The 13,800-nt window shown below is 41.3% G+C and overlaps 1 protein-coding gene across 3 annotated transcripts in view; it reads right to left on the bottom strand.

The window, feature by feature from the left end:
- Positions 1-10,611: 10,611 nt before the first annotated feature.
- Positions 10,612-13,800, bottom strand: part of DIAPH2 (diaphanous related formin 2) — a 1,333,979-nt gene continuing 1,330,790 nt past the window's right edge. For all 3 annotated transcript variants that reach the window (XM_040325027.1, XM_040325028.1, XM_040325029.1), the window contains one exon: positions 10,612-11,414. In XM_040325027.1, coding sequence (XP_040180961.1) covers positions 11,350-11,414 — 65 coding nt within the window. In that variant the 3' untranslated portion in view covers positions 10,612-11,349. The remainder of the gene's footprint in view (positions 11,415-13,800) is intronic.

Raw genomic sequence — 13,800 nt, 5'->3', positions numbered from 1 at the left:
AAACCCTTCTACCTAAAAATTAGACATTCTAAATATGGGGATGTAATTTGTATGGGATGTAATTTGGATGCAATATTAAATTACCTTCCTAGGACCAGACAGTAAAGTACCAAACACTGCCATTTAGAATAAAACTAAATAAAGCAATCTGCACAGTTGGTAAATAAGGCATACTGGAGTCATAGGGGGTCCCCTCGATCTCGATGGATCTGGAGCAGTTACTTCATAGCAACTGCAGTTGCTAAAGGGGCAAACAGCAAATCCGTTAAAGGCTAAATCTGAAGTATCTCCTAGCATAATGTAGCAGCATGATTATCAGATGACCAACAACAAGAACTTAATTCAAACTATGAGTGTCCCTGTCAGCACCCCCTGGCTTAGCAAAACTTCAAGATAAAAATTGGAGTAGCTGAGTTGAAAATTGACAATTTGTACAGTAACTTGGGTTTGCCTGGAAAAATACAACATTTGTATGAATGTGCCTGGAACTGTAGACCTACCGTGTCCCAGAATGGAAATTGTCCAAGTGTTGGATATGTCAACTGATGCCCCCCCACAAAAAAAAACCCACAACACTGCTTTACTCACCGACAGTACTTGTCCTAGCCAAGAAATGGCGAGAGGAGCACAATCCCACCCCTGCTTGTGATTGGACAAAAGAGGCAACATTTATTATTTATCCAATCACTGTGCTGTGATTGATTACAGCACAAGCTGATTGTTGGGAAGGGAGTGTCCCTGAATGGTAGTTTGGAAATGTGGTCACAGTAACAGAAACATGCAGCAAATGTTGGTGAATTCACCAATCCACAATGTTTACCCTCACCTGATCTATGGCTAGGCTTAAACTCAGCCCTCCAGCGAGTTTGAAACTAAAAGTCCCATGAGGCATTGCAAGACCCTGACAATCACAGGCATGATGGGATTTGCAGTTTCACCACAGCTGGAGGGCCAAGATTGACGACCCCTGCCATAGACACATGGGCTTGTTACATAGACAGCCTAACCTTTGAGAGAAATGCAATGCTTTCCAGTAAGATGATGGCCACACTAAAGGACAATGTAGTTCACATATACAGGCTCAATCAGACATTTGTTGGCAAAATGTCTGATCGTCTGGAAACAGGCATAAGGCTACAACCATAAGAAATGGTGGGTGTTGGATAGAGACTAAACAGCCACAGCTACATTGTAGCCGTTCTAACAAAATAATCTTCAAAAGCAAGATTGGAGTGCAGCTCTTGTTTGAAAAATAATTAGGAATAACTTGTGAACATGGATAGCTCAGAGACAGAGGAGCAGGTCTAAATGCTACTGTGGGATTCAGGATGTTTAGACATTAAAAGCCAACATAGATGGAGGGAGAAAATCCCTCCATCTATGCATTCCAACAACCCATTTTAGTGTTTAGAGTGAGCAAATATAGTCAGCAAAATTGATTACCCCATCACAACTAGGGAAACAAGCGGTGTTGATGAGGAATCAATCCAGCAAATATTGGACTTTTTATGGTCTCTCACCCAGGACAGCTGCTCCCCACTGGGAAAAGAGACACTGTGGCTTTAGCCACTAGCAATAATCTCAGCTGGTCCTTACTGAATTGGCCAGGATATGCACCCTCTGTAACCAGCTTAAGACTACCCATAAAAGCATACATTTCTCAAAATAAACAAATTCCTCCATCCATATTAGTTTAAATTAAATAACACCATCTTATGTATTCAAGCAGCCGGGAGTGCCTAAATAGTGACTGCATCTGTTCTAATTCTGTCACTATTTATGTTAAGCCAACAATTTCAAAACAAGCACTTGACACCCCCCCCTTGCCCCTTACCTGTGACACCCATGCTCACAGCTTGTAATTTGTCACATTTAACAAGAAATACCTAAAATCCAAGCCCTGTATGTCCAGCTTAGGAAAAGCCACCCTGATTGGAAATCAAGAACTCTATCAGAGATCAATACTTTGAACCTCCACCAGAGAGAAAGTTGATGAGTTTGATACATTTTAAAAACAAAAAATGTAGACCTTTACATATATATACATTTCAGATAATCCTAGATAGCTTTTTGCAATCTAGATTTACTATACAAACCAGTTACCCATAAAATGATTAGCTCTTGTATACTTACATGCTTTAGGTCTAAGTATTAACTTATGCTAATTGCAACATAAGAGGAAAAAGCAAATAATGATATTCCAAAGAAAGGAGTATCAAATAATTGAATCAATTGCATTGGAAATGTGTTATATAATACCAATATATCTTATCAACTCTTACAGAAACATTGCAATAAAATAAGCAATAATTCTTTGAAAAATACAATATAAGTGCAAAATTCTCAAAAAATAGTTTTAACTTTGTGTCAGTGCTGGAGAAACTATATTCCATAGTGATGTCATAAATGTAAAAAAGGTGGGCTTAGCCTTTAATTAGCTCACAATGTAATTTGAATACATTTAGCCATTTTAAAACGGGCAATCAAATAAATACCATTGAAGAAATAATAAACTTTTCATTTTTGTGTCATTCTGGCTTCTGGATGTATGACATTTTTGCACAATGGGAGTTGCTGGCATAGGTGTGCACATACTATTGCATTAGTGTGTGCACCCCAAAGCTCCAACACATATGTCTTTTACATATTTAACAGCCTCTTCCCCACTCTCCATCCTGAAACAATGGGAGGAAGAGGGAGCCAGGGAGCACATGGGGGACCTAGGCAACAGGAGAGTAACAGTGACAGGAGTGGTGGGAAAATGGGAATTGATTACACTAAATCACCACCACCAGTTTCCTGTCCAGGTTATGAGGGTTGGCAAAGAAAGATTGTAGTTTAACTGTCACCTGCTTGAGCATTGATGGGTTGTCAACCCCAAGATTATAGTGTCCCAAGCACACCCTTTGCACACACCTATGGTTACCAGTCTACAGCTGTGGACAGTTAATGGTCAATGAAATATTTCCATATAAGCAAAGTTCATATGGAAAAGGTACAACACTGATAGATTTACGATGAATCTGTATGGAAATGCAAGGCAAGGTTGCTCCCACTGGCTCTAACAATGGGGCATTATTTCACAAACTAATACCAAAATAGTGCACTATTTCTCTTCTTACTGACCACAGGTGCTATGGATTTTTGGTAAACTCCCACTGACCTTCCTAAGACTCCTTTCACACTGAGCCACCCATGTGTTGGTGCTAAAGCACCACTTGCAGCTTGAAATTTAGCCAATTCAGGAATAAATAAGGATCTGGAGTCACTATGCAGTCTGTTGGATGGATGGCTTTGTTCCCAAGGATCAGGCAGCGACAGAGTGTCTGCAGGCAGTCATGCCGTGTAGTTGCAGTAACCTCCAGAGAACTGGAACTGGAAGTGCACCATAGCATGGAGGCTACCATAAACCTGAAGTGGTGGTGAGGTCACTTCTGGTTTACACTGCGCTCCACACTGAGACGCACTTCCAGTTCCAGTCCTGGTTCTCCAGAGGTTGCTGAAACTACTGACTGTCTGCAGACACTCCATCGCTGCCTGATCCTTGGAAACAAAGCCATCCATCCAACAGACAGCATATAGGGATCTGGAGTCACTATGCATACACATCAAACTAAAAAATGAGCCCCAATTTGCCCACAGGCCAGACTTTGGACATGCCTGATCTAAAGCATCCTTTCAATGTTTCCTTTGTGTAGAAAAAGTTGAAAAACAACTTTCCTGTCTCATAGGAACCCCTGCTAAAAATGACTATATCTACAACTCATGATACATTACTGTGATGGTCATTAGGAAGAATGACCCCCTTAATTGTATCAGTAGGAACATGAAGGGCAGAAATGGAACCCTCATTGAGAAACTCTGTGACCAGACAGAACTGACTTTAGATCAACCTTAATAACTGAAGTTGGCGCATATATTTTCATGGTGCACTGTAAGTTTTTCATTCCTTTAATCCGTTTAAGGAGAATGATTGCTTGGAATCCAAAGTACTTGCATTTCTCCTGGAACAGATTATACTCATAATTGAAAGTTCCACTGTATTTTTGGGTGGGTTACATCAGTTTTCAAGACTGGATATGAGTGTAGTTTTTGGTGCTCGCTGCTTTGATATTTTGCCTTGAGATCTCTTAGGTTCCTTGTCAAGTTAAAAAAGAAGCATTAATGTTTGTTCCATTTTACTAAAATATCACCTGTGACATTAATTGCAGGAAAAAAAAAGGGTTAGACCTTCATTATTTTGACCCAGGTAAGCAAGTGCTACTACATAGGTGGCACATCACAAGTACCTTTAAATGTAAAAGTAGGCCCACACATTGACATTGAAAATAATGATAATATCAAATTAATAACTTCATTTATCAAAAGTGTCCAATAGAGGAATGGGCTGTATAGCCATACAAGACTGATTCTCATTTTCAGGCACAATAAAAGGGTGACACACATTGGTTGTTGTGACAAGAATCTTCCTAGATATGATGGAATTATCAATTAGCAGACTCAACCCACATTGAATAGAACTCCAAATCACAAATACCTTTTTTCACATTTCTCACCACATTGGAACACCCTTGATCAAAGTACATTAACTGCAGTTGATACTTTGTTTGATCAGTCAAACCAATATTTTAAATTTAGTTTGTAGTTCATCCAATGATAACTACCACCTGTATCAACCAGTCTTTATATTATAGTAAGAAAGGAGTAATCTGGGCACCAGGAGCAAGAACAACTTCTTTCTTCAGGATGAAACCCAATGACCTGCCTCTAAAACAAGTCTGTTGGTTGCTTTGAGCAATAAAAACATTATACTTAGAATGCTGCATACACACAGTTAAAATTTCCAAACCAAAAGCTCACATTGGACTTTTCTTGTTGGAAATTCCAACCATGTGTATGCAGCATTAAACATGAATTGGCCAAACATGTCAGACCAGTTTACAGATATATGGATGTGAGACTATTGCTTTCCCTTGTGAGAAAGACCTTACTAGATATGTGCATTCCCGTTCATACGAATGTGATTTTCAGACAAAAATGATCATTTTTGTAACCACAGAATAATGTGTACATACAAAAAATTTTAAGCACCAAAATACAAAAACGACGGGATTACGAATGAGTCACATAACGAACAAACACGAATACAAACGAACAATCCAACGAAAATACAACAAAACAAAAACAGAAAAAGAACAAATATGACATCTATAACAAAAGACTTGCATTCTGTATTGCTTTTTTCTGTTTGTAATTTGGTTTCAAACTACAAAATGCAAATCTTTTGTTAGAAGATGACATTTTCGTTTTTTCAAATGGGCAGTGAGTGTAGTTAGTTAGTGAAGCAGCTTCTCTTTTGTGCTGAGTACAGTAGTACAGTAAAGCCAAATCAACTTTTCTGTGGATTTTCATCTAAAGGGAGAGATCAGTTGGCCAGACTTTTGAACCTGGAACCCAAAAATGGATTTCGGATGGAGTTTAAAAACTAACGAACTAACGTTCGGTAAAACAATCATTTTTATGTTTGTTGTTAAAAAAGTCTGACCACGTGTATGGGGCTTAACAATAGTTAATATGGATGAGCCACGTGTTGAAAGTGCGGCGAATCCCAGAATATATTCACAAAAGTACTAAATGACGAACATTCACAAAAATTATTGTCTAACAAGTAACGAACATGAATTAAAGAGAATAACAAACCATCCCACATGTACAGAAAAAAAAACAGTAACCAAAATACAAAACAATCAGAATACAAAAAAATCACGTCGTACGCAAAACAAACGGGAACGAACAGGAAAACAACGGGCGTCTTCGGAAAAACAAACGTGAACGAACCTATGGAACGATAAAAAACGGAACAAAAAAATTGTTGGTTCTGTGCACATGTCTAGACGTTACTGGCTTTAGTTATAGAATCATGTTTGGATGGATTGTAGGATTGGCCTATCAAAAAACAAACCAATAACAAAAAAAAAATTATTGGATATGATGTTCTTACTTTTTGACATTTTAGATTTGGATCCTACCCCAGGGTGCTGTCCATGAGGTGCGCTGTTTCACAAGAACAGCATAACCAAAAATATTCCCACAAATATAATATCAAACAAAATCTAATGAAGAACAAACATTTTAAAACAGATTTTTAATGTGATCAAATACCACCAAAAGAAAGCTCTATTTTGTGGGAGGAAAAAGCACGTCAATTTTGGTTGGGAGCCACATTGCACAACTTTGCTATTCAGCACTGTGGGCAGCCCAGCAAAATGGTCCCAGGCTTAGACCAGAGCACTTTACTATGTTTGATTTACTTGTTGTTAACCACTTTGTCAGTTAAACATTATGGCACTGCTCCAGGTAGGCCCACTGTCACAGTCCTTCACACACCCTTCATACACTCAGACGAGCTGAGCTTGCACCTAGCCATATATAGAGTACAAAAATTCCCAACATCAAGATAGCTGCACTGACTTTATTAGGACCATGAAAGCACTTGAATACAGCAATAACTTCAACTACCATCCCCCTTGTTTGCCATAGGAGATAATGGGCCGGATTCAGAAAGAAAATACGACAGCAGCGTATCTCCTGATACGCCGTCGTATCTCTGAGTCCAGCCATCATATCTATGCACCTGATTCATAGAATCAGCTTACACATAGATATGCCCAAGATCCAACAGGTGTAAGTGACTTAAACCATCAGATCTTTGGCTGCAATTCCAGGCCTGCCGCTAGGTGGTGCTTCCGTATCTTTGACGCATCGAATATGCAAATGAGCAATTACACCGATTCTGAAACAAACAACCACCCGGCGCTTTTTTTTCAACATCATTTACATTCGGCTTGTTTCCGTGCAAAGTTACCCCTGCTATAGGAGGGGTAAGTGGGACGTATCCTATGGCCATCATTCCCACGCCAAGTTTGGAATTATTTACGTCATTTGCATAAGTCGTTCACAAATACTACCAGACGTAATTTACATTAACGTCGAAACCAATGACGTCCTTGCAACATCAGTTGGAACAATTCACACTGCGAAAATTTGCAGACAGCACATGCGCTGTTCAATCAACGCAGGGACGCACCTGATTTAAATTGTACACGCCCCCCTAGCCACGGAATTTGAATTCCACCAGTGGATTTACAATACGCCACTGCAACTTGAGAGGCAAGTGCTTTCAGAATAAAGCACTTGCCTCTAAAAAGTCCAGCGGCGTAAGACAAATGAGATAGGGGGCTCGATTCAGCTAGGTTACACAAATCTAAAGATCTGTGTAACCTGACTGGTGACCCCCCTGGTCTTGAAAAACAACAGGGTTTTTAGGTAAACAGCTCAGCCTTTGTTCAAACCTGACAGAGTAATGATATACAATCCTGATTCTATTATTAAGCTTGTCAAAGCCTGTCAAATATACCCCAATGTATATACTATAACAATTCAGTAATTAAAGCAGCCACTGGGCACAAAACTAGTTGAGACATTTCCTGTGACCCCCTACTTCCACCAGGACCCCACCCCTCCACCCTTAGGATCATTAGTTTGTATTGGATACATAGCGACAGACCATACGTATCACCGATTAACCACTTAACAACCACCGCGTGTAAATATACATCGGCAGAATGGCACGTACAGACAGAGAAACGTGCCGGTACATCCCTGCCCAGACGTGGGTCGGGGGTCCGATCAGGACCCCCCCAGTACACGCAGCAGTCGGTAATCATCTGGGAGCGATCCGGGATGAGGGGGCAACTATTCGTTTCTAGGCACCCCCTCACAATCGCACTCCCAACTAATCATCTACAATCTCTGCCCGCCCTGCCTGTGTAAGTGTAAAAAAGGTCTTTTGTCCAACAACCAATCCAATTCCATTTTCTCTTTTGATCCCCAAACCAAAAGGCTGACTGGAGTTTTGAACAAGAAGATCATCAAATGCCTCCCATCCCATCTATACATTGAAAAACCAGCCCAACCAAACCATGTCTGATGGAGAGGAAGCTCTTTTCTTCCTATAGCAGCCAACTGACCTGTTTAACATGAAGCCTAGCGACAGCCTTTAAAAGAAACCAATTTGACTGCCATAAAGAACAATAACACCTTTCTTTATTTTCAGTATAGTAATGCAGTCCTTCTTTTTATTATTGTGGAATAGGAGAATCGACACAGATAGATCTGGACAAACATACACCTAATAATCAGCAAGGGTGGGATTGCAGTGTCATAGTTGGCATGTTAGGTTAAAAGCACATTTCTACAACTACAATGGAACATTAAATAAAAATAGTCGAAAATTTAAGTAGCACTTATCTGCACAATATAAACACTAGTGTGACTGAGGCAAGAGGTCCTCTTATGTGTGCAATATTTGCGTAGACAAGAACATAAAATATGCAAGTTCCTGCCACCGTATACAAGCAACGGTGCCTCAAATTTACCATATATTCTTTTTTTTTTTACATAGAGATAATAAAATCTTCATCTATAAATTCTCAGCTACATTCTTGCACGTAGGAAATTTCAGTATAAAAAGGAGAACTCCAGAGAATGATTGATATTTTGGAATAGGTTTGCATACTGTTTGGAGATCCTGCAACTACACATTTCTAAAAAGTATCTGACGCTGAGAAGCTTGAGGTGTTTCCAGCATTTTGTCCAACCATAAGATGTAAGAATACAAAGCACCTAATAACATAATTTTTTGTGGTTTTAGACCAAGTCCCAAAGCCCATAAGGACTAGAGTAGTAATTAGGTTCTGCAGCAAATCCTGGAGGCTTTCCATTCCCTTCTAAAGGGTTCCGAATCAATGATCCTCTACAGTTTGGAGTAACAATTTCGCAGTTGGCTTAGGCCAGATACATTAAAAAAATGGTGCTCTAAATACAGGTACAAAATTGTCTTATTTGGAAGTTAAATATGAGACAACTCTCTCTAAACCAAAAACACAACCGACAATTAAAGTTACGACCTTAAAAAGTCAAGCTGATTTTTAAAAGGTGAGCAACCCAAAATTAGGTTAGCCAAATAAAGAGTTCTGCTTGGCTACTATGGGTTACTGCACTTAAATGGAAAGTGTCTTGCATAGGAAAAGTGTCTTTGCAGAACACTGACAACCTACCCCCCCCCAATGCCACTTAGTAGAGAAAACAGTGTCATACTTGCCTTGCCTACCTGGTACATAAGGGTGACAAAGAGCTCCCTCAAACTTAATGGATCCAAAACCAAACTCCCCTTGTTCCATACAAACCAAAACAAAAAGCCTAGCACAACGTCCACGCCAGCCACCATCACCCGCAGAACTAAAATCAAAAGCCTCCGAGCCATCTTTGACTCAGACATGACAATGAATGCACAAATAGGATCGGTAGTCTGTCATCGGATCTCACCACCTTCTTCGCCTGTTGTGTAGACTCATCCTAGAAGGAAACACAGCAGCCATAGTTGGAACAATCATCAATTTCAAACTCAACTACCTAGGACATCCCAAATACCAAATTACATATCTACTAGTTCTCCAGAACAGAGCAGCCAGACTGTAACTGAAAAAAAAATGGAAATCAATTACCCAGACTCTGAGGATCCTCCATTGACTAGTCGTGAAGGATCAGTTTACATTTAAGACCCTTTTGCTTCACTCACAAATCTACACAAGGAAAAGCCCCACTATACCTGTGCAACAAAATAAAGCACAACACCTCAAGTCGCCTCCTCCGATGAACTAACCAGAACCTCCTCTACATCCCCAAGACCCATTACAAATCAAAAGGCAAACAAAGATTTGCAGTCCAAAGACACAGGCTATGAAACACTTTAGCCACGGACATCCGCCCAAAAAAAAAGATGCTTCCTGAAGACCAGATGGTTAAGACCCATCTCTTCTGAAGACACAGGCGGACACTGGCAGAAAATGTGCCTTGAGGCAATTTAGTTCACGTTTGTATCACTATAAAAGTTACTCATTTATTCGTATCCCCTGTCCTGGGACAATGATGGGGACTAGAGGCCAGATCCACAAAAGAGATACAACGGCGTATCCCTGTTTCTATCTTTGGAACTGATCCACAGAATCAGTTTACAAAAGATAGGGAGAAGATCCGACATGTGTAAGGGACTTACACTGTCGGATCTTAGGATGCAGTACCGCATACGCCGCTGGGGGCATTTCGCGTATGCAAATGAGGACTTAAAGAGATCCACAAAGCTTTTCAGCTTTGTTTTTTCTCCGTAAGTTTACATTTGCATGCGTAAAATTAGGGCTGCTGTTACAAGGTGTAAACTGTTTACACCTTGTAAAAACAGACCTTTTTTGTATCGCCACGATTTTTATGGAAATTTGAGGGTTTTTTTTCCCGCCATATCTTTTTTTTTAACCCATTACAACTTTAGTGTCCCGTCGCAATCCACAAAGCCCGGCGTAACGTAATTTCGCACGATGCACGTCGGGAAAATGACGTCACGAGCATGCGCAGTACAGCCGGCACGGGAGCACGCCTCATTTAAATTGTCATCGCCACCCTGAATAACAGGACCGCCTTGCGCCAGGAGAATTTAGGTTACACTGCGTGAAATTTCTAGGTAAGTGCTTTGTGGATCGGGCACTTAGGTAGAAATTTACCGCCAGTGTAACTTAAATGGGAAAAGTTAAGTTAGGCTACGAATTGAGGATTTGGCCCATGGTGTTTACTTGATTTTGTCCACCCCCTGTGCTTCCTAAGCTTTGATGTGTTAAGTGAATAGTCCTATAACCGCCAATCAGATTTCAGTTTAGAGGCGCTACTTTACAAATGGTAATATTCTGAGAAGCCATTATGAGTTGCTATTACACATGGCACAACCCACGCATGTGCCTTTCCTTTAAAACTCACTTCCAACTGCTGGAAACGGAAGCTGCAAAAGTTCCTTCGCCAAGTCGATTCAAAATTACCAAGCAAATGCTACAATAGGCTAATACCGTGTAACGTACACCAGCCACATCCTTACTGGAGTTCCCCTTGTAACGAGGCACTGGAACCGGTGGCCCTCAGCCCCTGAAAAAACACAAACCACAGCAATTGGAAGTTTGGGGCTTGTAGTTCTTCAGGGGCAAACTTCTGCCCTTCACCTTATATCACCGTAATCTCTAACACTGTTTACAAGAGTTTTTGTTTTTCCTTTAACTCATTTCATTTGACACAAGCGCCAGACGCATCGTCCCTTGGAAAGTTTGTAAAAAAAAAAAAAGTCGCCTCTTCCTCTTTTTTGACATTTTTTTGGGTTCCAAGTGCAAAGTGTAGTAGTACTAATCGTTGATGTTCCTTTGTGCGTCCAAAATAGGCGTAGTGCCAAATTCTATATCGCTGCTCCTCGGCTCATGTAGCAAGCGGTCTGCCGTGATGCCTCGAACGTGACCTTTCCAGAGCAGGTAGACGGTTATCTGAAATGGATAGAAAAAAGAAGAGACTACGTTAGTTGAGGGAGAAAAGGAAACAAAGGGAGATGTTTGTCAACAGATCTGGTAAAAAAAAAAATGATTGAGACAAGTATGTAAATAGATTTCTACAAGGTGAAAACAGTGCACCGTGCTGCGTCAGGTTCAGGAGGTCTGCAATCTGCGATAAATTACTTTCCAGATCACAAGAAACAGGGGGCGATAAAAGCCGCCAAAGAAAATGCCAACATACTTCCTCTAGAGATGGCAGGACACAAAACAAACGCAAAAGGCAATGAATGGCATGGCAGTAGTAATCTGGGCAGGTTTGAGACTTCAGAATCCTTTTAAAATGTGAAAACAGACAGCAGAGAATATTTAAGCAGAAAACTTAAATAAAAAAAGATCAAGGAGTTCCATTGAGAAAGATGTAACCTTGATAATATTGCAACTTTAATGTCATAAAAAATAAAAAGAGTTTCAGAGCCCATTCACACTTGAGCATTGAGGCAAACTGTATCATTCAGATCAGCATGTGAATAGACTGAGGCCTTGTACTCACGGCAGGACATGTCCAATGAAAACGGTCTGCAGACCGTTTCCATCGGACATGTCTGGCCAGGGACTGCCCGGGGACTTCTGTTCGATGGCTATACACACCATCAAACAGAAGTCCGCGCGTAAACAATATGCGGGGCGTGTCCGCGGTGTCGCCGCGTCGATGACGCGGCGACGTGGGCGGCCCGCCTTTAAAATGCTTCCACGCATGCGTCAAAGTCATTCGACGCATGCGAGGGATGGTGGGCGGCAGGACATGTACCGTAGGTCTGTACAGACGACCGTACATGTCCGGGCGGACAGGTTTCCAGCGGACTGTTTTAAAGCAATGCCAGGAAACAGTTGTCCGCTGGAAACCTGTCCGATCCGCCCGAAAATGGTCCGCTCGGGCCAACACACGGCCAAACATGTCTGCTGAAACTGGTCTGCGGACCAGTTTCAGCAGACATGTTTGGTCGTGAGTACGGGGCCTGACAAGCTGATCCAGTCTGTCTTTCACCAGACTACAACAAAATGGCGGGTGTCTGCACACAGACACCAATTCTCTGTTGCGTTAGGTAAATCAAACCAGCAAAAGGTGGCTTCGGCTCCTATTCTCCACCTGTAGAGAACTCCTCAGATGCTTTTTTTGTCCATTTTGGGGGGGCTTAATTGTAGAGTCCTCTACAATCAAGCCCAAAAGGGAAAAATACACCTGTATCGGTCTCTACAAGTGGAAAACAGGAGCTGGAGACAACTTCTACTCGTTTAAGAAACAGGGAGTCGGTGGGGGTTATTTACTAAAACTGGAGCCTTCCAATTCTGGTGTAGCTTTGCATAAAAACCAATCAGCTTCAAGGTTTTAGTGTCAAGCAGACGCTACACAACACAAGAATGATCCACCGTTGTCACCATCAGAAAACCCACCTGGGAAAATGGCAGACAAACTAAACTAAAGCTTATTCAAAACTATACAAAATAATGGTTTTCATAAACAACACCTCTGAAAAATATTATATAACACTTTCCAAGACTACAGTCAGAAGAACATTACAGGTGAGTGAATGCTTATCACAGATTTCTAACTTTCATCAAAAACACAACCTGCCAGAAAGGCCATGCCAGTAGACAACATGGTTCCTTTACAACAGAAGTGTCAAACTCAATTTCATCGTGGGCTGCATTAGCATTTTGATTGCCCTCAAAAGGGCCAGTTGTATCTGTAAGATTGGATGTCCAGTCCAGCGCATCTCCTCCCCTTTATATTAGATGTCAAGAGCCACCCTGCCATCAGAAGTTGAGTCCCCCTACTCTCCCTTACATCACAGTGCAGCCTCTTTCCTTATGCTGCTGCTGGGAAGAAGCTGGGTACATTGCTTGAAAGCAGAAAGTAAGGGTTTGTAGGAGGACCAGAGGAGGGCTGGAGCTCTCCTGCAGTTGCAGGAGACGTGCGAGAGCCACATGAAATGGCTTTGAGGGCCGGATTCAGCCCACATGACTTGTGTATGACACCTGTGCTTTAGAAGGACTATTTAAACTGTATCAGTGCTCAGGATCAATGCTGTTTGTCTTTCAGCCTCCCCTATGCCCTGTGACCCTGGTATTCTGCATCCTGATTCAAGTTTCTGATCCAGCATGTCTGACCGCTCTCTGAACTCGTAAGAAAAAAAAGACAGCAATTCCAGGAATTCTGATATCACTTTGGCGTTTGCCGTTTTATTGTTCAAAGACATCAACGCAAGGCCACGTAGACGCATTTCACACATACAGCTTGTGCTTAATCATCACCGGTATGTGTGAAACACGTCTACGTGACCTCGTGTTGGTGTGCAGCCATTTATTTTCTTACAAGTTT

Source organism: Rana temporaria, chromosome 9, assembly GCF_905171775.1.
Source record: "Rana temporaria chromosome 9, aRanTem1.1, whole genome shotgun sequence".
NCBI lineage: Eukaryota > Metazoa > Chordata > Amphibia > Anura > Ranidae > Rana > Rana temporaria.
Note: the sequence above shows the minus strand (reverse complement) of the source record. Positions and strands in the feature narration are given on the sequence as shown.